Raw genomic sequence first — 25,799 nt, 5'->3', positions numbered from 1 at the left:
TTCTGAATGAAGTCACTTCGGCCATTATGCTTGGATGGGGGCCCAGCACCTTAGGCACCAGCATACTTCCCTTTTGTGCTCTGGATTGTGCTCTTCTTTGTCTATCATGCGGTATAAGCCGAGGCACAGGACTCCAAGATTATTTAATGAGCCGCAGAATATTTGTCCAAAAGTCTTTCTTGGCTGGGGAGAGAAAAGAGTAAAACACATGCCCAGTGGCACTTAAAATTAAGCCACAGCAAACACTGGCATTGTCAACTGCCTTTCCCCCCAGTAGAAACCTGGAAGACCTGAGAGCCATCTCCTAGGACCTTTGTGGTGGTAAGTGGACAGGAAACCAGGTTTACCATTAGTCTTGGGCATCTCATATCAGCAGCTGTTTCACTCTGGTCTTTGAAGAGCCTCTGACACATGGGGTGCCACGAGGTGTTACGCTTGCTTTTATCAATACTGATACATTTTGGTAATGACTAACAAGGAACAGTGAACACCAGGTTGGAAATGCCGTTTTCAAGGCATGCCATGAGCTGGGATGTCAAGTGACCTCCGGGGAGTGGTCTTCTTTTGACCCTGTTCTCAGGCCCCTACCAACAAGGCACTAAAAGTGGACCTCAGGTTCCAAAGCAGCAGCAAATGGATCCAGGGAATTCGAAAAAGAACAGTCTGTGTAGGTCTGTGATTCCTCAGGGTAAAAGAACAGACTGAGGACCACACATCAGTGGAGAAGAAAGGGCTTACCAGTCCACTGGCACCTCTGGTACCAACAGGACGTGGCCAGCGGCAGCCATCCTGGGCTTAGAATCACTCACAAGTCAACCTTAGATGAGGAATCCAGGACCACAGAGATTTGAAGGACAGTACCACGGAGGGAGCTTTGGAATTCTGTGTGCACTGGGCAATCAGATGCACAGGGCGTGAGGTTTGCCCTTCTTGGTGGTACCTGCTGAGATACGTCAGGCACAGAGGCTGGAGGTTTGTGAAGAAGGGGTTCTGCTCATGTCTCTGTAAAGGCCAGGCTCTGACAGCGACACTGGGGAGCCGGAGGCCACGCCACTCAACACCAAACCCAGGGGCCCTACACTGACAAGTGGACTCCTCTTTGCAGGGCTGGACTTGACTCAGATCCCCAAATGCCAGATGCCTCACTGGAATTTTCCAGAATTAACTTTTCCTTGCTGTAATCCACTGTTTGCTAGTTCTGAGGACCAAGGAAACTTGGGCATTTTTCACTGGCTGGCCCAATAAGATTCTTAGACCCAAACACAGAGTCCTTCTGCCTGATTTCAGATGACATGATCCAATTTTTTTAATAGCTAAAGTGTAGGGAGAGTGGGCAGGCCCTCAGTCAGAGTGCCTTAGAAGGACCCTGCTTGGCCACTGATAGACAATATGGTCTCAGGTAAGTACCTTAGCTTCTTGATCTGTTCAATGGAATTAAATAATGATACCTACCTTGTAAATCCTTGGATAGATTAAGTGAAAAAAAATTAAAATAAAAAGCAGACAGGCCTAAGCAAATGCTCAGTGACTATTAATCATTATACTTATCATTAGTATCCTTGTCAAAGGACAAAGTTGTTGAACCCCTCTGATGCTTCCAGGGCACTTTATTTTTTACCTGGAAGATGAGGATCATATCAACTGCTTGATCTATCTCAAGATAAATGCAACATGTGAAAATGCTTATACACTATAAGCTGTCTAGGAACGCAGACAGGTTGGATTCTTTCCAAAACTCAGGGAGGTAAGGACATGGGAAACTATTATGAGAAAGAAGATCTGTACAGCCACTTCGGAGAACAGTGTGGAGATGCCTTAAAAAACTGGGAAGAGAACGGCCACATGACCTAGCAATCCCACTGCTGGGTATACATTCTGAGGAGACCAGAAGTAAAAGAGACAGATGTACCCCAATGATCACTGCAGCACTATTTACAATAGCCAGGATGTGGAAGCAACCTAGATGTCTATTGGCAGATGAATGCATAAGGAAGTTGTGATATACATACACAATGGAATATCACTCAGTTATAAAAAAAGGAGCACATTTGAGTCAGTTCTAATGAGTTGGATGAACCTGGAACCTATTATACAGAGTGAAACAAGTCAGAAAGAGAAAGACCAACACTATATATTAATGCATATATATGGAATTTGGAAAGATGGTACCAATGATCCCACATTCAAGGCAGCAAAGGAGATAGAGATGTAACTAATAGAATTTTGGACTCAACAGGAGAGGCGAGGGTGGGATGATTTCAAAGAACAGCACTGAAACATGTTCATTAACATATGTAAAATATATGACCAGTGTGAGTCTGCTGCATGAAGCAGGGCACCCAAAGCCAGTGCTCTGGGACAACCCAGAGGGATAGGATGGGGTGGGAGGTGGGAGGGGGGTTCAGAATGGGGGGGAACACATGTATACCTGTGGCCAATTCATGTCAAAGTAGGGCAAAAACCATCACAATATTGTAAAGTCATTATTCTCCAATTAAAATATTTTTTTTTTTTTTTTTAAAGAGCTGACTCACTTGAATGGCTGACAGGATAGTCTGGTTTAAGGAGAGCAGCCCCAGCTTACACCTCGTCTTTCCATGTAACATTGTAGAACAGCCGATATTCAGCCCAAATAACTTTTCTTTATCCAGATGTTGTTCCAGCTGAAAATTCACTCCTCCTGTCACTAGCATCTGAAGTAATTCTACAACATGGTAGTTGTAGAAAGCCTGGAAAGCAAGGAGGAGGCACGTGAAAAATCAGAAGAGCTGTTATGTAGACCGTGGAGGTGAAAGAGGTGGGAATTAGTGGGCATGGCTGTCTGAAATGGATCTGATGGTCCAAATCTCCGTCTCTCGTTATCATTAAATTTTTTAAAGGTTTTTCTTTTGGGGAGGCGGGGCATGAATCACTTTTAAAGTCTTTACTGAATTTGTTACAGTATTGCTTCTATTTTATGTGTTGTTTTTTTGGCCTCGAGGCATGTAGGATCTTATTCGCTCTCCAACCAGGGACCGAACCTGGACCACTTGCTTGGAAGGTGAAGTCTTAACCACTGGATCACTAGGGAAGTTTCATCATTATCCTTATTAAAATCAACCAAAAGCTGGTGGTTTGGGCATGGTGTTGGGTTAGGCAAAGTGCAGAGAGAATAACTCTGACCCCATTCCCGCTCCTCAGGGAGCACTATAGCAGAAGAAATTAATGGGTAAGTGATACTGACCCCATGGATGTCCCCGCTCCCAAAAATGATCAGAGAAGAACAGCAGGCCATAGATACCCAAGTAATATCAACATGTATTTAAAAATATGCATTTCATCAATACATTTTCCTTATGTTGTTGCTGTTTAGTTGCTAAGTCATGTCTGACTCTTTTTGACACCATGGACTACAGCATGCCAAGCTCCTCTGTCCTTTACCATCTTCTGGAGTTTGCTAAAATTCATGTCCATTGAGTCGGTGATGCTATCTAAGCGTCTCATCTTCTAATGTCCCCTTCTCCTCTTGCCCTCAATCTTTCCCAGCATCAGGGTCTTTTCCAATGAGTCGGCTCTTTTCATCAGGTGGCCAAAGTACTGGAGCTTCAGCTTCAGCATTTCCTTAGGGGACTATGGATATTATTATTGTCTATTCTTGAATCTTCTGGATGTGGATCTACTTATGTTCCTTTTGATTCTGACCTATGTGAAGACAGGTATTATCTTTCATAGCTGTTACAGAACGCTTCAAAAACTGTATGTGTTGAGTAAATGAATGGAATTTTAGAATATTTGACATCAAAATGAAGCCAGAGATTGATGTGTGGGTCAACTTAGTTTGCAACTAGCTTAAGTCAGAATAAGCATAGCCATTTTCTTAAGCTTCTTTTCCAAAGGATTCCTACACAGCGTGTCAACTAGGCAGTGACATACATGGAAACATCATTGTAATAACTGCCCATGAGGTTTTCTCAAATCTATTGTTATCCATGTAAAGTTTTTAATTTCCTACCTTTGTCTTAGTTAAATTGGACTTTCATTCCAGTAGAAATAATTTACATGGCTACAGAGCACTTACGTAAAAGTCAGTACTTTTTTTTCATTATAAACAATAGGAATGACTTAATTGCTATTGAGTAATTTTTAACCATTGACTTTCTCTATGTCCAAATTCAGGGATTTGCCTCCTGAAGCCTGGGTTGTGAGAGGGGCCTCTTTACAAGTCTCATTTGCTATCCATCACTCAAAATGCTTGCAGAAAGATTGTCTAGAAACACAAATTTGGACTTTCACTGTCAGACCCCTGGTGGAAAACCGAGTTCAGACTCATTTCTGTGGCATTCAAAGATTCACAAGATCTGACGTTCCCTCCAGGGCACACTGGTCTCTCTGCAGCCACTCAAGCTACACACTTACTCCTTCATGCCCTTGCTTTGGAACATCGGCTTCATCTTTCCTTTATGAAACTGGCAGACTCTTCACTGGCCTCCTTATCAGAGTGAAATTTTCCTTGCTTTGCAATCCCATGGTCACTGGCTTTTATTCTTCTGCATTTGAGAGCTAACTGTTCGGAGGGAACACATCCAGGTTTGAATCTTGGGCTGGCGTGTTCTAGCAGAATACCTTTTGGATAAGTCATGCATTCTCTTAGCCACAGTTTTATGATCTTAAAGCTGACATGATATTACCCATTTTTGAGCACTATTTGTGGGATTAAATGAGATACACAGCACGCACACTGAATTCTGTTATCTCTGACATTGGTTCTCATGTACCTAGATCACCTGGAGTGATATTTGTGAGAGCAGATTTCCAAGACCCCTGATCTCCTGGATCAGAATTTCCAAAGAGGAGTTGGAATCAAAATTTAAAGGGCATCTTCAGTGGTTTGGACACCGGTGGTCCTCAAACCACACTGGGAGGGAGCCACACTGCCTGAAATGAAGTCCTCTTTCAGACAGACGATGTCTACTCCATATGCATGTTTTTGGGAGTGCATTGGACCAGGCAGGTGTAAGAATATTGAGTGCAAAGATGATTGCAAATAATTAATTATTGCAAATAATTTAAAAAATGGAGTGCAAAAATAGCTGTAAGAATATTGAGTGCAATTGTCAGCTGATTTTTAACAAGTAAATGCATATTGCTAGGAAAATGTAGAGACCACTGTAGAAGGTAAGCTGGGAAAGAAATAATTTAAGTCAATTAAGAGAAAATAAAAAGAATTTCTATAGTATTTTTCAGATTAAAGATGACTTCAAATGCTTTCTCCATCCTCACGTCCAGACTGCAAAGTTTCCCTAAGTGACATTCCTTTCTGTTGTGTCCTGTGACCACCCAGAAGGATGCTTATGGATCCGGCTCCCTGAAATCCAGGAGGGTGCAGAGGTTGTAAATCCAGGCTGGGCCACAATCCGTTTAAGAACAAGTGGCCACAGTGCAGAATGATCAAACATAATGCTGTTAGGATAATTCTCCACTGATTAAAGAAAAAGGTGTAACTTCTAGGGTTATCCTGGTGTCCATGGCTCTGGGGAAACGTACTTTACATATTTAATGGAGAGAGGCTTAGCTTTTGAATATATCATTTCTTCAGTGTTGACATCAAAAGGCTTGCGATTCTATACTGGGGGGAAATAATGGGATTTACATGTCACCCTTACTCTGCGAGCTTGTCTAATATCCTTATTATTCGGGGTTTCATAGCACTACCCTATGGGTCTCTTCTTTTTTTCTTTACTCCCTCCCTCTCTTCCGTCACTGTATTTTTTTTTAACTTTCCCAAGAAAATATGCAAGTTGAAATGTACTTGAAATAGTTTAGGGCTTCTAAACTTGGAGTGTTTCTAATATAATCAGATTTACTAGAAGCTGGACTTCCAATGCTAGAAAATGTTGTAGAAAAAGGTTTTAACTTTGAACTACAATGAAGCTTGAGGTCTCTCTCATAACCCAGGATATCACTCCTTAACAACACAGATGCTAACAGCCTAGCTACTTGCTGCTTTGTATTCTGAGAGTTTCTCAAAAGGCCTGAAGACCAGCATTTTTTGAGTAATACTTCCAAGTTGAGAATGAGGCTATATGGTAGGAAAATTGAGTGAACTCAAGAAACCAGGTAACTTTCGTTACTGTCCTTACCTTTTTATAAGTAAAGGAAAATGCTCCCTCCTTCATGTCCAGTTCTGAGATTCTATTATTAGAAAGTCCTGCTCCCATGTATGTGTGTGTGTGGGGGGGGGGGGGGGTGGCGGGGGTCTGAATGCCCCACCCCTAGAATTTTTTATACTTTATTTTTTAAAATTTTGTACTTATTTTTGGCTGTGCTGGGTCCTCACTGCTGCATGCGGGCGACTCTGGTGGTGATGCGTGGGCCTCTCACTGTGACGGCTTCTTTTTGGGGAGCACGGGCTCTTGGGCACAGGCTCAGTAGTTGTGGCACACAAGCTTAGTTTTTCCATGACATCTGGGATCTTCCCGGATCGGGGATCGAATCCGTGTCCCCTGCATTAGCCACCAGGGCCCCCTCCAGATTAAAAGCAAACCTCAATTACACATTATGGGTGTGTTTCTCCAGCTGGGCCAGGTGTTTACAGTAATATTCCAGGGGATACCTAAAGATACTGTGTTGGCTGAATCAGAATATTTGGAGGGAAAATCCATTATTTTTTATTTAAAAAAAAATTACAGGTGTATCAGGGGGTAGAAGGGGAAAAGTGCATGAAAATCTCAAACAGAACTTCAGTGCTTCCAAGTAGGGCCAAGTTCACACCACTTTATTCAGGTTCTGTTCTCTCCCAGGACCTGTGAGTTTCTTCTTGTGTTTCTCACTGGTGATTTAGAAGCGCAGAGCAGTTTTCAGAGGACTTGTGAGCAGGAGGAGGAAATAGAGGTGACCAAGACTGGAGTCGAGGAGGGACCTCATTCTGTTCCAGAAGCTGCAGAGGCGTCAGCCCCGTTCATCCAAGGTAGCCCGTCCTGAACACACCTGCCAGCAGCCCCGCCCTCTGCAGAGGAGGGCACCAGGGAAACACACATTTTGATTCTAATTATAACCTCTGACTCTGCAGCCACGGGAAACCGACCTCTTTGTGCATCAAGCTGGACAGCCGGCAGGAAGGGCCCAGTCTAGAAGATGCTTCTTGGGGAGGGAAATGATGGGATGAAATGGACATGTGGATGAATGGCAGACAAGACTCCCAACTGGGACCTGGAGACATGACTCGGAACAGAGGGGAACAGGAATCTGGTTCTCTTATTTTCTGCCTCTCTGTTGGGCAGATTCTCTAACTTCTAGGTAGTAGTTTCTGAAGTCTTGTTAACAACTGAAATCCTTCTTCTAATCAAGCCGTATGCAGGAGCCTCATGTGGGATCCAGCTGAGAGTAGAACTGTTCTGATTGGGGGAAAGTGGTGGGGACACATTGGGAGGTGGAGCACCCCGGTGCCCTCCTCCCTGTCCATCCCATGGGGGCTCCAGAGCACCCCAGGAAGCAGGTTCCTCCAAGCACAACTTCACCTCAGTGTACTGAAAGCACACTCTTCATCACACAAAGAGACTTCTACAGTGGCAGTGGATCTGGTTGCAAAATCTAACTCTGGAACCTGAGGGATTCGTCACGTGTGAGTGCAGTAACCTTTGGCACCTTACTTACCCCTTTAGGCTTCAGATTCCCGATCTAGGAAACAAGGCTAGTGGGACTTCCCTGGTGGTCCAGTGGTTAAGAACTTGCCTGCCAATGCAGGGGATACAGGTTTGATTCCTGGCCGGGGAACTGAGACCCCGCATGCCACGGGGCAACTAAGCCCGTGAGCCACAACTGCTCAGCCACAGCTGCTGACCCTGCACACCCCAGGGCCTGTGCACCACAGTGAAGAGTGGCCCCCGCTCACCACAACTTGAGAAAGCCCATGCTCAGCAATGAAGTCCCAGCGCGGCCAAAAACAGATAAATAAATAAAAAGAAGGCTAGGAATTGTATCCTCCTACTCGGGTTGATGGGAGAATTAAACAGCTAATGTGGGTAAGGCATTTAGCAGAGATCTTGGGCCCAAGGAAGAGCCTCAGGGATGATGTTATGACTGTTCCTAAGGTGGGTTCCCTGGTGGCTCAGATGGTAAAGAATCTGCCTGCAAAGTGGGAGACCAGGGTTTGATCCCTGGGTTGGGAAGATCCCCTGGAGAAGGGAATGGCAACCCACTCCAGGATTCTTGCCTGGAGAATCCCATGGACAGAGGAGCCTGGGGGCTACAGTCCATGGGGTCACAAAGAGTCGGACAGTCGGACACGACTGAGTGACTAACATACGTTGCAAGGTGGGTTCTGTGCTATTGATGTGCGTATACCCCTTGGTATAGAGTGTCCTGACTCTAAGGGCTTTAAGTTTTTAATCTTAAAAATGTAAGCTTCCCTTGCCACGTAGTTACAAGAAAAGGCAAAATAATGTCAAGTGTTTCTGGAAAATCAGAGAATGCAGAATTGCGAGGCATCAGTTAGCATCATCCCTGGACCCCCACGTGCTCTCCCCTAGGCAAGGGGCTGGTCGTGTGGGCTCCTGGGCTTCATGGTACTCACCGTGGCCAGGAGGGAATCCAAGAAGCTGCCAGAAAAGACGGTGCCTGTGGCGAAGGAGGTGCTCAGATGCAGGTTCGTTCCGGGGAAGTTCCCTTCCATCCCACTGAGCTGTTCAATAAAGTGGATGTTGGAAGGATTTTCTGCAAGAAAAGAGGCAAAAGGGAAAGGCAGGCAGACAAGTTTAGGAATACAGGACTTCCAGAGCAGACTGACCAAGTGTGGGGGGTGGGAGTAGTGGGGGAACCATTGCTCAAAGGGACAGATGCCACTATGGGGTCAAGGTGGGACCTGCCGCGTTTTAGTACATTTTTCTTTCCAAGTATCTTCATCCCCTGAAGATGGGATGTCCTCTTGGGTACCTTCATCATCAAGGAGTTAATCTTGTATCTTAGGTTCAGTTTCACCAAGCAAGTGTCCTGAAAGTCACCCTGTATAATTTGTCTTTCAAGCCAGGACACTTTGGGGGGAAAGGGGGGAACATCTTCAATGATCACACAGGGATAAAAGACATAAATGGAACATCTGCTCACCCCTGTTATTGTCTTTTTCTCCAGATACTGTCTCACAGATGGCGTGGTATTTACTTAGTTTCTTAGAGTCATGTGGGCCCAGAATGAGTTAATCAGGGGCTTCCAAAACTTAATGTGCAAAGTGAACTAACTGGGGATCCTGTTATGACACGCCTTCTGATCCACCGGGTCTAAGGTGGGCCTGAGCGTCCGTGGATCCAACAAGCTTCCAGATGCTGCTGCTGCGGCTGATTTGTGGACTACACTTTGAGTAGCAAGGGCTTCGAGAATCATCCTAACCAGATCAGGGCAGCAGCAGCCGGATTATCCATGAGCAAATCTGTGCTGGCCCCAGGCTACAGCTCAGACCCCCATAGGCAACCTCTGCACTCAATGCAATTGGTCATTTCTAGGACAGCGGAGGCACTGACTGTCTTCGTTCCAAGACTATTGCTTCAAAAACGTTTTTGAATAGAGGACAGCATTGGCAGACAGTGATAATGTCTCCTACCAGAGCAAAGGGAAGGCATGCTTACTGCCCATTATAAAAGCTTCTGGTTCCCGAAGCTCAGGGTTCCTCCCCAACAAAGCAATTCATGGTGGGTCCAGGTGTCACTTGGTCCTCTTCCTGCCCCTCTGTGGGAACTAGGAAGGCTAGGGAAACCAACACAAAATTGAGGAGGCTACTGATGTCACTGTGGGCACTGAACTATTCACTGTCTCTGACCCAGTGGTCTTGTGTCTTCCATAAACTGGGCAGATTAACCTGTTATTACAGCTTGCAAGAAGTTGCAAGAAGTCTTAGATCCTTCAAAGTTCTGGACTGTCCTATTACTGATCCAAACAAATCTATTGGACATACAACTCAGAGCACACTCCTTACTGAGCTTGGATTGGTCCCTCATTCTTAAAATTATTCCTTAGTCAAGTTTGGGGGAAGCAATAGACTTCTGGTATTAGGGGATAATTTTCTTCCAAGAGCTATGTATATTTATAAAAGATGAGGAAGGTATGACTAATATCAACCCAAGTTTCCTATGCACACATACTTTCTTCCTCTTGTACTGCCAACCCTACACACACACACACACACACACACACACACACACACCCCAGAAGCCCCTGTCCAATGCTTGCTGTGTCATCCTAAACCAGTGGCTTCAGCGTTCCCAGTCATTTTCCTGCATTGTACTCTCTGTACTGAAATGCTGGCTCTCAAATCTGCAGCTCTCTGTCACTGTGATCCTTCCTTGCAGCCAAAGAACAGAAACGGGGTAAACTGGCAGGAGAATTGTTAGGCTAATTTGACAGGTGGTGCCAGGTGCCAGAAAGTGTTTAGTTGAACAAAGCTGAATGTCCCTGGAGAGTGACCAGATGCATTTCTGGGGCCAGTGAGAAGCTGGCTCGTCCCTTCCCAACCAGTCTAACTTACACGAAACTTAGGGTATATACACATCGGGGTGACAGATGGCTCAAAAGGGAATAAAAATAAAACAAAAATGAGAACTGCAGCCAACAGTTTTAGGGTGGTTACAGACAGACTGGCAGGTATGAGTCAGACTCAAGGGCTCTGAGATCTTCCAACCTGGATTTGAAGAGCTAGGGCTCCGGGGCACAGTGACTAGACTGTTGCCCACTTTCCTAGGCACAGCCACTCCCAAACAGCACAGTAGCACTCCCATTGGTTCCTTTCTGTGTTCACCTGCTTCATTTCTGGACCTATGAGGTCTGTTCATCTGCTTGGTTAAAGTTTCATTTGGCTTACACGCTCTGAATCATAAAATTTCCACTAAAACATTTGTTACACTCTTGAATTAAGTCAAATCTCATGCCCAGGGCCAACTTTAGAGATTGACTTTGAGCTGATCCAACCTGTGTTAAAGGTACCGCCCCCTCTTCTGTAACTTCCCCTTTTCTCACCAACTATTACCAGTATTAAATCCAGGGTCTCCCCGAATACCTCACAAACACCCCCAAATGTCCTCGGGCACCCACCTTCTCTGCCTTTCTTGCTGCCCCTGGGGCTGCTCACATCTGGGCAAGTTCTATATACATTCGTTTTCCATAAGGTGTTGATGAGAGGTTAACAGCCTGGCCTGTTAGTTCTGCTATGGAGCATTCCTGTTTTATAAGAGCACTGCTCAGGGCTGGGATCCAGAAGACACTGGGGACTCAGGAGCAAGCCTCTTCCTGAAGTCTGCACCCCCGGTCCTCACTGGCCTCACCCCAGAGCCTGCCCTGGGGTCACCACAGGAGAGGAAGGAGCCTGATGGGCAGAGAAGCTGGTTCAGGGAAAGCCTTTCTTGCAGTTTTCAAATCAATGTCCCCTTCCCTGGGGGGGGGGGTTCCCTCTGGACGAGGCTGAGACAGGCGCTGGTCTCCTTCCCCAGGAAACTGCAGGAGTGGGGAAGGCAGGAGCCACTTCTGCCCCAACCGGCGCCCCCCAACACACATACACGTGCACGCACACACACACACACACACACACACACACACACACACACGCCAGGCTCTGCTGGATGACGTCAACATCACCGATGGAATAAAAGCCTAATACAACATCCTGCAAGCACAGCATGGTCTCTCGGCCTCCTTCTGGGTCCTCAGTCCTTGGACGGTGGATCCTAAAGGCAACCCTGGGTTACATCGAGCACACAGACTTCTCCCTTGAATTCTGCCCTTGAAACACAACTTACTCAGTTCGGTGAGAATGGGGATCCTTCGGTACTTTGATTTCCTGGGACTGCTACTGAAGCCCCTGGCAAACTCTGCAGAACAGACAACAGGGAGGAACGGGATCGATAAATGTAAAAGCGATGGCTGGTGACAACAGACAAGGATGCGGAAGCGCACCGTGGCGCTTGGTGCTTTCTCTTAGCAAACTGACCCTCACGCCCAAATCCCAAATCCTTTTCTATAATTAGGAAAAAAAAAAAAAAAAAAGCCTCAGCCTCTGCTTTCCAGTTTAGTGGGGGGTGTGTGTGCATTTTCTAAATCAGCAGTCCTCAACTTTTTTTGGCACCAGGGACCAGTTTCAGAGAAGACAAGTTTTCCACGGGATGGTTTCGGGATGGTATAAGTGCATTACATTTATCACACACTTCATGTCTAATCTAAAGCCACCGCTGATCTGACGGTGGGTACCGGTCTGTGGTGCAGAGGTTGGGGACCCCTGTCCTAAATGACATTTCAGGTGAATTGCAAAAACAGGTGGCACTTTCCCCTTCGCTGTTTATTGGCAAACAAAGTTTAAATACGATTGTTCTGCACCGTGTGGGGTCCTGGGTGATGGCTCAGGCAGGCAGTGCCTCAAACCACATCCGTTTGCTTGTAGAACTTTCAGGAAACTGTGAATAAGCAGGAGTGCCTCCCCAGGAGCGCTTGGGGACTCATGGCCACTGGGGGGCTTCTGACTCCTGGTGCTTCTGCCTCTTTGGGGTCCTGCTGGCCTGAGGCTCTGCCCACATCCTCTTTCTTCTTCAGCAAGACTGCCTGCCTTCCAGGTCTGGTCGGTCTTCCCAGTGCGTAATGTCTCGGGAATGCCTTAAAGACTGGGACTGGAGGTCACAGGGGCCTCCGCCCTTTGCTTTCAATTCCTGCCTTAGGGGACGAGGCCCTTCCTCTCTGTCCACGAGCCTCAAATGCCAAAGAGAGTCGGTGCCCAGCCCCGGCCCGGAACACAGCCTCAGCTCGTGTTGACAAATGGGGAGTTTCGAAAACAAGAATGACACCAGAGTCTTGGTCGCCAAGTTAAACCCTCAATAAAGGTAAAGAAAGAAAACGGAAGAGAGAAATAGGAATCTAGGATCCTGATTAAAAGCAAAGAAACACAACCAAGCAAAACAAATACCTGATGCTCTCATCAGGAGCTTTGCTTTAAAGCTGCTGGTTCGGGACCTCCCTGGCAGTCCAGTGGCTAAGACTCTGGGCTCCCAATGCAGGGGGCCCAGGTTCAATCTCTGATCAGAGAACTAGATCTCACCTTCTGAAACTAAAGATCCCGAGTGCTGTATGCCCCAACTAAGACCCTTTGCAGCCCAAACAACCAAAAAACTGCTCGTTACCTTTTTTGAACTTTACTGAGAACACTATGGATGAAAGAGGGAAAAAATATCGTGAAACTTAACACCCTAACCCTAACCCTGACCCTAACCCTAGGGTCATCAAGATTCTCTGTTGCCTTGGAAGAAGGTGAAATATGTGGAGAATCTTTTGTTTCCCAAGCCAGGGAAGTGGTGGGGAGGGAGAGTGAGATGAACAAGGTTGGTTTGGTAAGAGAGTCTGAGAAACAGACCGAGGCGTGGTCGTGGGGAAGCTGGCCACTGAGACGGGGTCAGGAAAAGGGGAAATCCAGACAGAGGTTTGGTTCCCAGATGGAATGCTAAGCTCGGCACTGTTAACCACCTCTCCCATCTCCCCCAGAAATAGTCAGCAACAGGGCCACTCCTGGTTAATGCAGAGTAGAGCTGAATACATTTCTGATTGCCACCAAAATTCTGAGTAGATTTAGGGTAAACACAGAAGTGACCCAGTGTGGGGGCCTGGGGGGGTGGGCAACACATGCAGTTAACAGTTAGAACCGGAAGCAAATGGCCTTAGGACTTTAGCAAAACCCTTTAGCTTTCTGTGAGGAAACAGACGCCCTGGGGCAAACCTCATCCACACAGCTATTAAAGAGGAGGGTTTGCATGATGGCTAGAGATCAGATATCCAAACTCACTGGGAAATCTTATTGCTGATGGGATCTGAATATATTCAACTCTTTTTCTTAAATTTCTAGGACTGTCATAATGCAGAGGCTTGGGGGAATTGAGATTCTATTTAACTTTCCTTCTTTCCACTCTCGTCTCCTTCCTACCTGTCCTCTGTCTATGATTCTTTAAGGAGTGTCGGCTCCAGGTTAGAACTATGAATAGTCCTTTCCCCAGTTACTACGTGTTGCAAATAAACAAAATATTTTCAGAGAGTGAAGAGAACTGTGAAAAAACATAACTTTTCAGGACTGACACGGGAGGTGGCCGTACTTAGGGCGTGAAGAGGTTTCTCTGACACTGAAATGCCATCCTGAGTGATGAGGAAAGACATCCAACCTGAGGGGACTAGAGGCAGGAAAGAGCCAGTATAAACAGGCTGAACGAGGAGGAAGTTCAAGCTCCTTACTGGCCTGCAAGATCCTACATGGTTTTCCTATAATTGTTATGGTCGCCATTATAGCACTGAAAGGAGGAAACTGACATTATCCAATAAATACTTGCAAAAAATCCCTCTGGCTGCTGTGAACAGTAGAAACGGCAAGGAAGTAAGAATGATGACATCAAATGGTGACATTGAATCTATAAATTATGTCGCGTGAGATCACCTTTGAAGACAAGGAAACTGACTCAGGGTTTATATACTTTGCCCAAGATTATATGGCTTGCAAAGGATGGATGGGTTCTTACACACCAATTAGTACCTACTTCAAAGCCCATACTCTTTTCAGGGCTTCTTTGTAGCCCTATTAAAATATACAAGGTTGGGTTGGCATTTTCAATAAAACACTGAGATCAGTTTCCCTCAAAGGGGAAAATCCTGCTTTGAATTCCACTTTCCAATTCCCTCTAAAAGGGCTTGGAAAAGCCTGACTTTCAGAGGCAAATGTTCTTCTTGGATAGAGACATGTCCACATCAGCTGGCGTAACTGTGTTAGTATCTGCTCTGACACCAGCTGGGGCACAGAAACAGTTTCTGCCTGAACTCCATCCTTCCTTGTAAAGTCACGGTTAATGTGAATGGTAATTTGAATATGTATCTGATGACAGCCTGGGTACATTCTATTGATGTCAATATTTTTGCCACCTAGTAGTACACAGTATTATACCTGAAATCTTCCAGGCTGGCAGGGTGCTATTACAAAAGATTGCTTAATTGTAGATTACTGCTGCACGTTTAAATTTCAGTAGCATATTAAGTTGTCAGACTTAATTACCATTATATGTTTAGATTATGCCACAGATTATTTAGTTCAGTACCTAGGTTTGCCAACCTGTTCTTGTGACATGACAGGGCAGTAATTAGAGCATCAGCTGAAAAATCTAAAGTTTTCCACAATGTCGTCCTTTAGCGAGTCTTCAGTCTCTCTGTCCTTCCATGTCCAACGTCCCTTGGAGGACCACTGGATGGAATAGCTTTGCTGGCCCTAGATAGGTTTTATGTGTAACTTTTGCATGATCATGAAGATATGGCAAAGCCCACTCATGCCACAATAAAGGCTCAGCAGACATGTCAAGAGCAAGAGTTCTCAGTCTTGATCCTATCGACATTTCACACTTGTACATTGCAAGATCTTTAGCAGCCTCTCTGACCTCTACCCTCTAAGATGCCAACAGCACCACCCCCCAAGTCATGATAACCAAAACTGTCTCCAGACACTGTCAGCTGACCTCTGGGGGTAAAACTGCCACGGGTTGGGAACCACTGTCTTAGAGGAAGGAAAAGAAAATTGCCAGGATGCTACATGCATGTTGGTGCTCAGCGTGGAAGAGCTTTTCTCCCTCCCTTCCCTTTGTCTCCCTCCCTCAGTTGGAGGTGATATCATCTTGGAGGTGATAATTCCCATCACCACCTGCTTGGTCTGGTGCAAGGGGAGTCTTAGTGTGAAATGGGAAGAATGGTTAAGAGAACTGATCAGGCTTCTCTGAGGGTTGGGAATTGCTCTATGCAAACTCCAGGGAGATTCCTGTGATGCTAGAACAACTGATGAGGTTTCTGAGGGACAGTCTTTGGCTATTCCCATGTGCTCACAATGTGAGTTTACCGCTGCTACCCCTCTTAGGTAGCACAGGAGAGCCTGTCTGGACCTCTATTTCCTTATCAAACAATGGGAGCATTGACAACCACACAAGGAAACATGCAAGGTATACACAATATACTTTTCTCTAAACTGTCCCTTTTGTTGTTGGGGAGAGCACTTACTCATACTTCACGATGATTCGAACACTCTGACATCCCTTCATCACCTATGTCTCCCTCCCAACCCTTTTCCCCTCTTTACTCTCTCTCTTTCTACTAAACCCATCATTTGCTCCTTTAAGGGTAACCTAGCCTGCAGCAGAGTATGTGACACATACAAAATGAATATATTCTTGTTGAATGAATAAATTCATAAATGAGAGGATAAGGATCACCAGATACATAATAAGAGAAACTAGAAATGAAATCATAGATTTCTATATGTTTTAGCTTGTATAGGATGTAAGATTAAAAAATAACAGAAGGACAAGTCACCCAATTGTTAGCTAGGTGGCTTATGACAGTCCACCCCCAGCTGTTACTGAGTGAGCGTTTTCATCTGTATATTGATGACACTGCCTTCAGAGTGAATACTTCTCTGTCCAATTTTAGGAAGTTGAAAGCACGATACACATACACACCCCACACAAATTTTGAGTAAATCTGAGTACCCTAATTGCTAAGCTAAGGACTGACGTACAGAACACAATGTCATTTTTATGCATCACCAGATTAGCTCAGCAGAGGTATAGCTCACACTTTCTTAGTGAGGATTTTCAATGTAGTTTGATATTCAGGAAGTGCTTTGCTATTAATTTCACTTAACAAAACCCCCTGAGACTCCAGTTTAGGTTGAGTAGTATCTGGCTGTGTAGTGCAGGTCTATGCAGTAGCTGACTTAATTCACCCACCAAAGATTTGATGCGATTATTCAGTTATCCCTTTGTCCCAAGAGCCCTCCATTTTCCTTCCTAGCAACAGTACTAGGAGTCAGAGAGTGGTCTTTTGGTTTCCTGATTTCACTTGCAAACACGTCCATCCACTGTCACGACCATGAAAGCCTTGCAAAGGCTGGACTGTCTGCCCTCTTCAAGCTCCGTGTGAAGTAGGACAGCTGTGGTCAGCAAGCCACGTGGGTGGGGGACGGAGTGCCCAGTCTTACTACGAAGCATCTACATCCGCAAGGGCAACAGCTGGATCCGGGGTGCGGAGGCATCCCCAACCAAGGGTTATGTTCATGTCATGAATTGAAAGTCTGTTCTAAATACTGAGAATTATTCACCAATAGTACTTTCATATTAGGTTCAGTGGCTGGTCATCAATTTTTAGAAATGGACTGATAGCTAAGTCTTTTCCCACTTCAGGGAGAAGGAAAGCCACAAGTCCGCCACAGGAATATACCTGAAACACATTTTGGGCAAGTGAGATGCATGGAAACTCCTCAGAGTCCACCTACTGGTGGACTCACTTACTTTGATCTACTAAGTGCGTGTTACGCATCCACAGATGCTTCACAAGGGCTTCCCTGGTGGCTCAGCTGGTAAAGAATCTGCCTGCAATTCGGGAGACCTGGGTTCGATCCCTGGGTTGGGAAGATCCCCTGGAGAAGGGAAAGGCTACCCACTTCAGTATTCTGGCCTGAAGAATTCCGTGAACTGTACAGTCCAAAGAGTCACAAAGAGTTTACGACTGAGTGATTGTCACTTCAGGCATCTACAGAGTGACCATAATTGTACTGAGAAGAATACAAAGGAGGAAGAGATGCAAACCCCATCCCGAAGAGACTTCCCCAGTTCTCACTATCTCTTCCCAACCTGAAGCTGAAATGTGACACTTTTATTAGTTTATAGAAATTGGAAAGGACTTAACGCTAATCTTCTGAAAATTCATGCAGTGAAAGTATCTTGAAGACTGAAAGAGGGTTAGGCTTCATTCTCTCCAAGCACAAAACTAAGAATAGTAACTTGAACATCTACTAGCTCCAACAGGAACTAACTGGCAATAATAATACCCTTTATTAACAATAATGAAATACCAACAGCTATGTTCACTGATGAACATCTACTAGCTCCAACAGGAACTAACTGGCAATAATAATACCCTTTATTAACAATAATGAAATACCAACAGCTATGTTCACTGATAATTGATTCATAACAATAAACAGTACTTACGACTCCATGATTTTCCTTAATATGAGAGAACAGTGTTAGGCGCGTTCCAGTTAGGAGATGGACGTCACTTTTCACTGGGCTAGGGCTCCCCAGGACTGAACTGCCCACTAACCACTAATCCTAGTACAGAATTCTCAGAGCTGGACGGGATTTTACAAGCCATCTGGCTCCATTTCTCCTCCTCCCCATCATGAGCGTTTTTTAGAGAGTTGACTCTCTTTCCTCATCCTATCCTCTCCAGCCTCTTTCTATCGGGGTGTGGTCCTTACGTGGCCCTGAGGGTGTCTGGGCCGAGCAGCTAATTCGCAGGGATCCGATGTTGAGTGTGGCCATGATGGGCTCTGTGTCCACCAGAGTCGGGCTGCTGGGTGACTTACAGGAGGACGATAAGACAGCACACATGGAACACTCCTCGATGTTGACGGCGTGGAGGTCTACGGAATAGAGCGCAGATCCCTAGAGAGAGAGAACCGGGTGGAGGGGACACTTCTCAGATGGTGGTGGTACCCTGGGGATGATGCAAGCTTCTGAATCAAAGCTTCTCCAGCTTCTCCTGGCTTGGTTTTAAGACAGAGTTACCTGATATTTGCTCCTTTTAGCCTTATCTTCATAAATATCTGAGTATGACTAAATTTTGCAGACCCCTTCTGAGGTCACATCTGGATGAGATAAAAGGGAGGGTGAGAGAGAGAAGCCTAAACCCACCTAGATGACTCCAGTGGGAGGAGAAGGGGGCGGCAGAGGATGAGATGGTTGGCTGGCATTGTCAGTTCAGTGGACATGAATTAGAGCAAATGCCCGGAGATAATGAAGGACAGGGAAGCCTGGCGTGCTGCAGTCCGTGGCGTCGCAAAGAGTCAGTCACCACTGAGCAACTGAACAACAACTAAGGATAACAGTAGTGAGGAAAAACATCACGCCTAAAGATCTAAAGGTCACCTCTGCATCCTCACAATTTTGCTTGTAGGTGGCCCCACCTGGAACCTGGATTAATTGGTAAAGTGGCAGTTGCTCCTTTGGTGGAGAAATAGGGAGAGATCTGGTCCCCCCATTAGGTGGCTGAGATGCAGTTACTAGTGATTCCTGACACCAGCTGAATCTGGAGACTTCTGGTCATTTTCTTTCCTCCCTTTCTATGGACTGAGGTGGTGCAGGGAATTTTATGGTGACTTTTTAAAAAGCAATACAACTTGCTTCTTGAGACAACTGCTTCTAAAGAATATTTCTGACATATTGATAACATTTCTTGAAAAATCAAATGCTTTGGTGCATTTCACACTGCCTATGTATATTTTAATCCAAGAAAATGGTGGCCTATAATGAGATATAGATCTATGTTGGTTCACAGCAAAGACGGTTACAACCCACAGTGCCAAGGGTGCACAATGGACCCATTTCTCAGAATTCCTCCTGTTCATACATCTATCAAGGACCACAAGGCATTATGTGTTCCATAAAAGATGAGTTTGCAGAAACAGTGAGGAAGTTAGAGCACAGTCTAGAAAGGCTGGCGAGGATCAGCTCAGGTGTAGACACCAGGTCAGAATCAGATTCAGAAATGCAGAGAAACTCTTTGCATAAAGGCCACACACATGGTCATTAATATAAACATGAAAATATGTCGATTTAAATCCTAGTCCAACTACTTACCCACCATGTAAACTTGACAGGTAACTTCCCTTCTCTGTGCCTACAGTTCAAATCTTTAAAATGTATACTATGGGGTTATTTGGAGGGTTAAGTGAATTACTATATGCAACCTGCTTTAAACCGTTTCTGGTACCAGTAAGCGCTGTATGATTGTATAAAATATTGCATAATACATTATTGATGTATTATTATTATCATGATTAATCCTAACTAGTATAATAATAATAATATATATATAAAATATAATATTATTATTATCATTATAAACATTCACTATTCCTTACTGTGACACTTACAGGCAGAATGTATATCTGGGGAAAATTCCGGATAAATCGCCATTCTCTCTGCAGGTAATCCAGAGATCCAACGAACACAATGTCCTTCAGCTCCTGACGGGTATAACTGCTAGCTCTCAATGGCATCACAAAATTCCGAAGTCCCATCAGTGTTGAGTGGGCATCTCCAAAGATACATGCTACAATGTGGTTCCGAAACTCGTATTTTGCCTTGTCAGTTCGTTTCTAAGCACAAGCAGGCCAGACTCTGGTCATTTTTAGAAACAAGATCACAGTCCCTTAAAGAAGGCTCCGTCCCCACATTCCAACTCTTCCAGGTATATTAACACTAGCACTTTCATAATGGTAATCAGATTCTGCAAATTCCCCTAATGACATGGAACATGGACAATTATACTTTATATCTTTTCATGGTGTTCCTGCTTATTTCACTTTTTCCAGTTTTATATTAGCTTAGAGTGCCTCAGTGAAAACTCAGATTGGTATTGTTCCTCAAGTTGTGAAACCACTGAACCAAATGGGGAAAATAGCTCTCATTTTCATTACATGTTTTTAGCTTCATATATGCTATGGTGGGCTTCCCTGGTAGCTCAGAGGGTAAAGAATCTGCCTGCAATACAGGAGATCTGAGTTTGATCCCTGGGTCAGGAAGATCCCCTAGAGACGGGAATGGCAACCCATTCCAGTATTCTTATCTGGAGAGTTCCATGGACATGGGAGCCTGGCTGGCTACAGTCCATGGGGTTGCAAAGAGTCAGACATGACTGAGCAGCTAACACACACACACACTATCGTACAACTCCCTGAAAATGTAAAACATCCCAAATCCTGTTGCTAAACTTATGTTTTCTAATGAATCTTGAAAATTACACCAAGTTGTACAATATGATTCAGTTTTCAGTGGGTTTTCATACATATGAAAACACATATATTAGTTTGAACCATATGAAATTGCCTTCTTCTGGATCAAAAATGGTTGACTATTGGCAACTTCATGTGTTTCCACCTGCTACACTGAATGGATTCAAGAGAACTCCAGAGTTGAGGAAATTTATCATGAAAAATGCACAAAATAAAAGGTTACAAGCATTCTATTTCATCTCAATCATCTGAGTATATCCTCAGAATCTTATCAGCATGGCTGATTTTTAGCTTCTCCCCTATACTTTTAAGCTGAAGACAAAATAATATATGGGACAGATATTTAGATCAGGTTTCTCCCACATTCACAGAAACTTGAAAACAGTGTCACTTTTATTAAAAGGAATATTTTTTAAAGGAATATTTCTGTAAGAAACATTTTAAGTCTCTGTGATTGGTTTCAGGGAATCAGTCAATGTCATCTCTCATGGTGCTGGGATGGGTAGAAAAAGCACTGATTTTGTATTCTGGTCGTCATTCATGTATGACCATAAACTAGCTGGCCTCTCTAACTCCCAATTTCTTTACATTTAAATGATTTAAAAATAAAAGTTAATTCTGTTGTGGAAATGGGATAATAGGTTGAAATTTCAGTACTTCTATCTTTAACTGTTTTCAATAACTATTTAACCCAATCTGAATCACACTGAGTTCCTAGATTTTTAGAGAAGGACTCTTGGAAATTGGTAGAGAACTTGCTAAATATACTGACAAGCCCTTCCTGCTTGAGAGTGTTCTACATTCCTGAGTAGATGAAGACTAGAAATATTTCAAAGGGAAGTATCATTCATCCTTATGCCAGTCCATCACTGGTTAAAGGACAATCTTCTGTGAAACAGGGGCTGTTGAAATTTAACAGGATAGATAAGTTACATCTGACTTAGAGTTTGTTCTATTAGCATAGACTGGGAAATACTCTTTCTGAAGGGAATGGCCCCATGAGGGGACATGAAGCTACTTGTCTGGAGATCCTTTCTAGAGAGTGATATGAATCTTAACCAAATCCATTAAATAATTGTCTCTGGCTAATCCGATTCATTTTAACTTGAATAATGACCCCTCTCACAGTATTTAATGGAACAGGTCTGAAGTCCAGAAATTGCCCTTCTGAGTAGAACTAAACAATTAGGAACAAGATACATGGCACAGTGCATTAATGGGTACAGTTAGCTAGGCAATTTCTCCAGGGAACTGTGGCACAAAGCGGTCTTCCCACTGAGAAAGATGCTGGCTTCGGTGGGAAAGTGGGGAGTGCACTATTTGCTCCAAGTAACAAACTGACAACTTCCACTGGACTTTTCTGCAAATCGAACCAAGATCAAAGTTGGCTGGAAATTTGCAACCTGTACATTTCTCCTCTATGGAGAAACACAGTTTCAAAACTCTTAAAACCTCTTACACTAGAAGCCCTTCTAAATTCATCGGAAGACTCGGTTATATTTCATATCAAGTGCCATAAGGGGACATGTCTCAGAGCAACCTATCTGGGGACTTACTAAACTGGGGATAAAGAAACATCTGCTATTTCCATCTCTTGGTCTCTTGAATGCTTCCATCTGCAGTCACCTCCCAACCTTTCTAAAGATGTCCCTCCCACTGAAAACATGTTTGCCTTCCTGCTCAACGGATGTTTGTTTCATTTAAAATAAGACATACTTGCTAAAATGGTGAGCTTCAGCAGTCCTAATAGTTTTCCAGTTGATATGACAGCTCTGACAATTTTGTGCTTCTGATCAAATGATTGATTATGCTTTTTACAAGAACTGGAACATATTTTGTCAGGACGCTGGCACTGAGTACAAGGATGTGTGTGTGTGTGTGTGTGTGTGTGTGTGTGTGTGTGCATGTGTGTGTGTGTGTGTAACAGAAAAAAGTGAACTAAACTATTTTTGGAAAGCAAGAAAAATACATGGTTATCAATTGGTCATAGCTGAACAAATTATACAGGTTTCTTACAACATGTAAGTAACCTTTAATTAGCTCATTGAACAGCATGTATACTATCTATGGTGAAACAGATCACCAGCCCAGGCTGGATGCACGAGACAAGTGCTCGGGCCTGGTGCACTGGGAAGACCCAGAGGAATCGGGTGGAGAGGGAGGTGGGAGGGGGGATCGGGATTGGGAATACATGTAAATCCATGGCTGATTCATATCAATGTATGACAAAACCCACTGGAAAAAAAAAATAAAAATAAAAAAAAATAAATAAAAATAAAAAAAATAAATTAAAAAAATAACTTTTGGTTAGTTAAATTTACCAGCTACTGCTTGAAAGTAAACCACTGAGATTGTACTTGAGTTTCCAACTCTGAGAATAGATGGAGATTGAGAAAGTTGGTGTCAGAGCCCAGGATTAGGATTTGAGGTGTTTACAACTCGGTTTCTGGCATTTTGAACTGAGTTAGTCTCTCTCCTTGGGAGGACAGAGTCAAGGACAGACTTCTACATCTAAATGGATTCACTCATGCTGTGTGGTGAGGGAGGACCAAGCATTATAGAGCTACATCCTTGGCTAATACATTCAGTATAACCAGCTTTAAGAAAAAATGCTATTAAAAAATCCCAACTTTGAAAACAGTAAATTAAGGAAACATTTATCTACTTTAAAAAAAAGAGAAAAGACTGCAGAGTTCTTGTAAATAGTATGTTCCCCCGGCGCATGTAAATTAACCAGATTTACTAGCAAAACAGCAAAGTTTCAGGAGAACATTATTCTGAATAACTGACTCAGCTGAACTATTAAAGGAAGGAGAAAGTGGTTGAAGAATCTGAGCTAAAGTGTTTTAAACCCTGGCATATTACCCACAAGGATATTGTCAAATGCCCCATCTGTTACCCTGCAGACATTTAGATGGCTCATGAGGTTGTATTTTTCCTTCAAAATGCACAGTTTACAAAGAGAAAGGGCAGGTGCTGTGACTAGCAGGAGGACATCGTCTACCCTAAGAGGAGCTCCATTTCATCTGAGATTTGGTGCCAGGTCACCTACCAGAATCATCTTGTTCAAAGGAGTGGCTCTGCACCAGTGAAACATGCCGCTGCTATCAAGGCGTTCAGACTCGTCTTCCATTTCGTATAAAAACGCCCTAAATGTGGAGAATGGACAATTAGCCTGGGAACACGTGGGGCTTTGGTTAACAATGCCTGATACCAAACTCATTAGAACCTGGAGCCCAAAGTGAATAAATAACACAAGGAAAGCAACCTGAGGTCTGTGAGACTCCAGAATAAAGATTCATGTCTGAAGGACAGGAAGGGTTCAATGTCTTCAGAGCTGAAGGCACATTAAGCACTTTGGGCAAAAGCCAACAAAAATCGTGCGTACATGTGTGTGTGTGAGACACACCAGTCTCTCTTTTTACCTTAGAGTAGATGTGTTCTAAGGTAGCTACTTAGGTTTTGCCCTTTGTTTTGTTACCTTAGCATCAGAAAGGTTCTGAAAAGTCTTGCAAAAGAGATATCATTTGACATTTGTATAATTCAGTGTTTCACACACTTCTTTGACCACAGAAACATTACTATTTACTTAACTACTTATACTTATTTAAACACATCTGTTACTATGCCTTTTCCAACATACTGTACCATGGCATACTACGGGTTCAGCCCTGGTAACCAGTAGCTGAAGACAGCATTCTCCTGTGAGATTTTACTATTCACCCATGGAGTAATATGACCTATTTCTCTTTGTGCTGAAGGGTTATGAGGTATTCTCTGTGAATAAATACAGCTTGTTATCTGATGCCTGGTCAAAGACTCAGACTCCAACATAATAACAAGCAATTTTTGCTCTCTTTGACCAGGTTAATTTCTAAACTGCTATGTAAAACCATAATTTTTTTGACAAAGGAACTTAGATTGACATGTCAGATCTAAAGTAATGGGACAGAGAGAGGACACAGATAGATCAGCTGAGGTATGAGGCTTGAGGCACTGGAGAAGGGTTTGGAAAAGCAAAGAGGCTAATTGCTGATGAGATCAGCCAAGGACTAAGTGCAATTCTTAATTTTCCTCTCCATTTAAGCTCCCTACAAGCTTGGTGGTTCCAGTCATGTTCTTAGCCAGAAGATGTTTTAATATAAGCCTCAAAGTCAGCTTGACCAAAATGAGCTACCTTGTTCATTCAAATTAACGTGGCTTTTTGTGGTTTCAATATCCATAAGTCATGAGCCCCAACCCAGAACCCTAAGAGCCAAACAGGCACGCTCTTAACGGTGATGGCTAAACAGAACCATAGTGATTTTTAAGGGGAACACACCAAAGACTCATATCTGGTTCTGATTTTTATCAGGAGTTGGAGAACGGGCTATATTACTCATTCATAGCCTCTTTTTTCCAGCCATGTGTAGCTTCCTTGACACTATGCCTCAGGTGCTATTATAATATAGCTAAGTTACCTTCGGGAGGTGGCCCTCAGCACCCAAGTCTACAACAACTGCCCCTACTCTTCTGCTCACTTTCTTCAGCTCTTTTTTTTTCTCCCCCGCTTCCTCTAGTTCTTCCTCTCCCAAGTGCACCCCCCATAATGAATAAAGCGTCCTTAGTCTGGAAATGAAATGCCTTTTTGGCAAATGGAAGATGATCTCCTTCCAAGCACATTTTAACTTGACTCAGAGTAGCAAATAAGTCACTGTACACATTTCTATCATAATAAAAAGCATGATCTATGTACGCAAGCTGTCACAGACAACGTCTTTCTTCATTCCGACGTTATGGAAAACAGATAGGCCTTAGAGGAAACACCTGTTGGAGACCGGCATTAAAGAGAAGGCTGGAGGAGACCCGCTTCATCATAAAGGCATCCATCTGGTGTCTTCGCCAAAGCAAAACCTGATGCGATTCAGTTCACCACCCCTTAACTAAAGCTCCCTCTTGCCATATGCCTCATAAATGACATGATCCTTGCAGAAGTATACTTCCCCAG

The 25,799-nt window shown here is 44.0% G+C and overlaps 1 protein-coding gene across 1 annotated transcript in view; it reads right to left on the bottom strand.

The window, feature by feature from the left end:
- The window catches only part of KCNU1 (potassium calcium-activated channel subfamily U member 1), a 144,794-nt gene that overhangs the window by 2,285 nt on the left and 116,710 nt on the right, over positions 1-25,799 (bottom strand). Inside the window, exons 20-26 of the mRNA XM_061134852.1 lie at positions 23,865-23,961; positions 19,952-20,176; positions 18,275-18,461; positions 11,757-11,828; positions 8,552-8,691; positions 2,535-2,729; positions 59-183 (exon numbers count right to left, since the gene is read on the bottom strand). Of these exons, the coding sequence (XP_060990835.1) occupies positions 59-183; positions 2,535-2,729; positions 8,552-8,691; positions 11,757-11,828; positions 18,275-18,461; positions 19,952-20,176; positions 23,865-23,961 (1,041 nt within the window). The remainder of the gene's footprint in view (positions 1-58; positions 184-2,534; positions 2,730-8,551; positions 8,692-11,756; positions 11,829-18,274; positions 18,462-19,951; positions 20,177-23,864; positions 23,962-25,799) is intronic.

The sequence above is a fragment of the Dama dama genome, chromosome 32, assembly GCF_033118175.1.
Source record: "Dama dama isolate Ldn47 chromosome 32, ASM3311817v1, whole genome shotgun sequence".
NCBI classification, from domain to species: domain Eukaryota; kingdom Metazoa; phylum Chordata; class Mammalia; order Artiodactyla; family Cervidae; genus Dama; species Dama dama.
The sequence above is the reverse complement of the archived record's forward strand: the minus strand, read 5'-3'. Positions and strand labels throughout refer to the sequence as shown.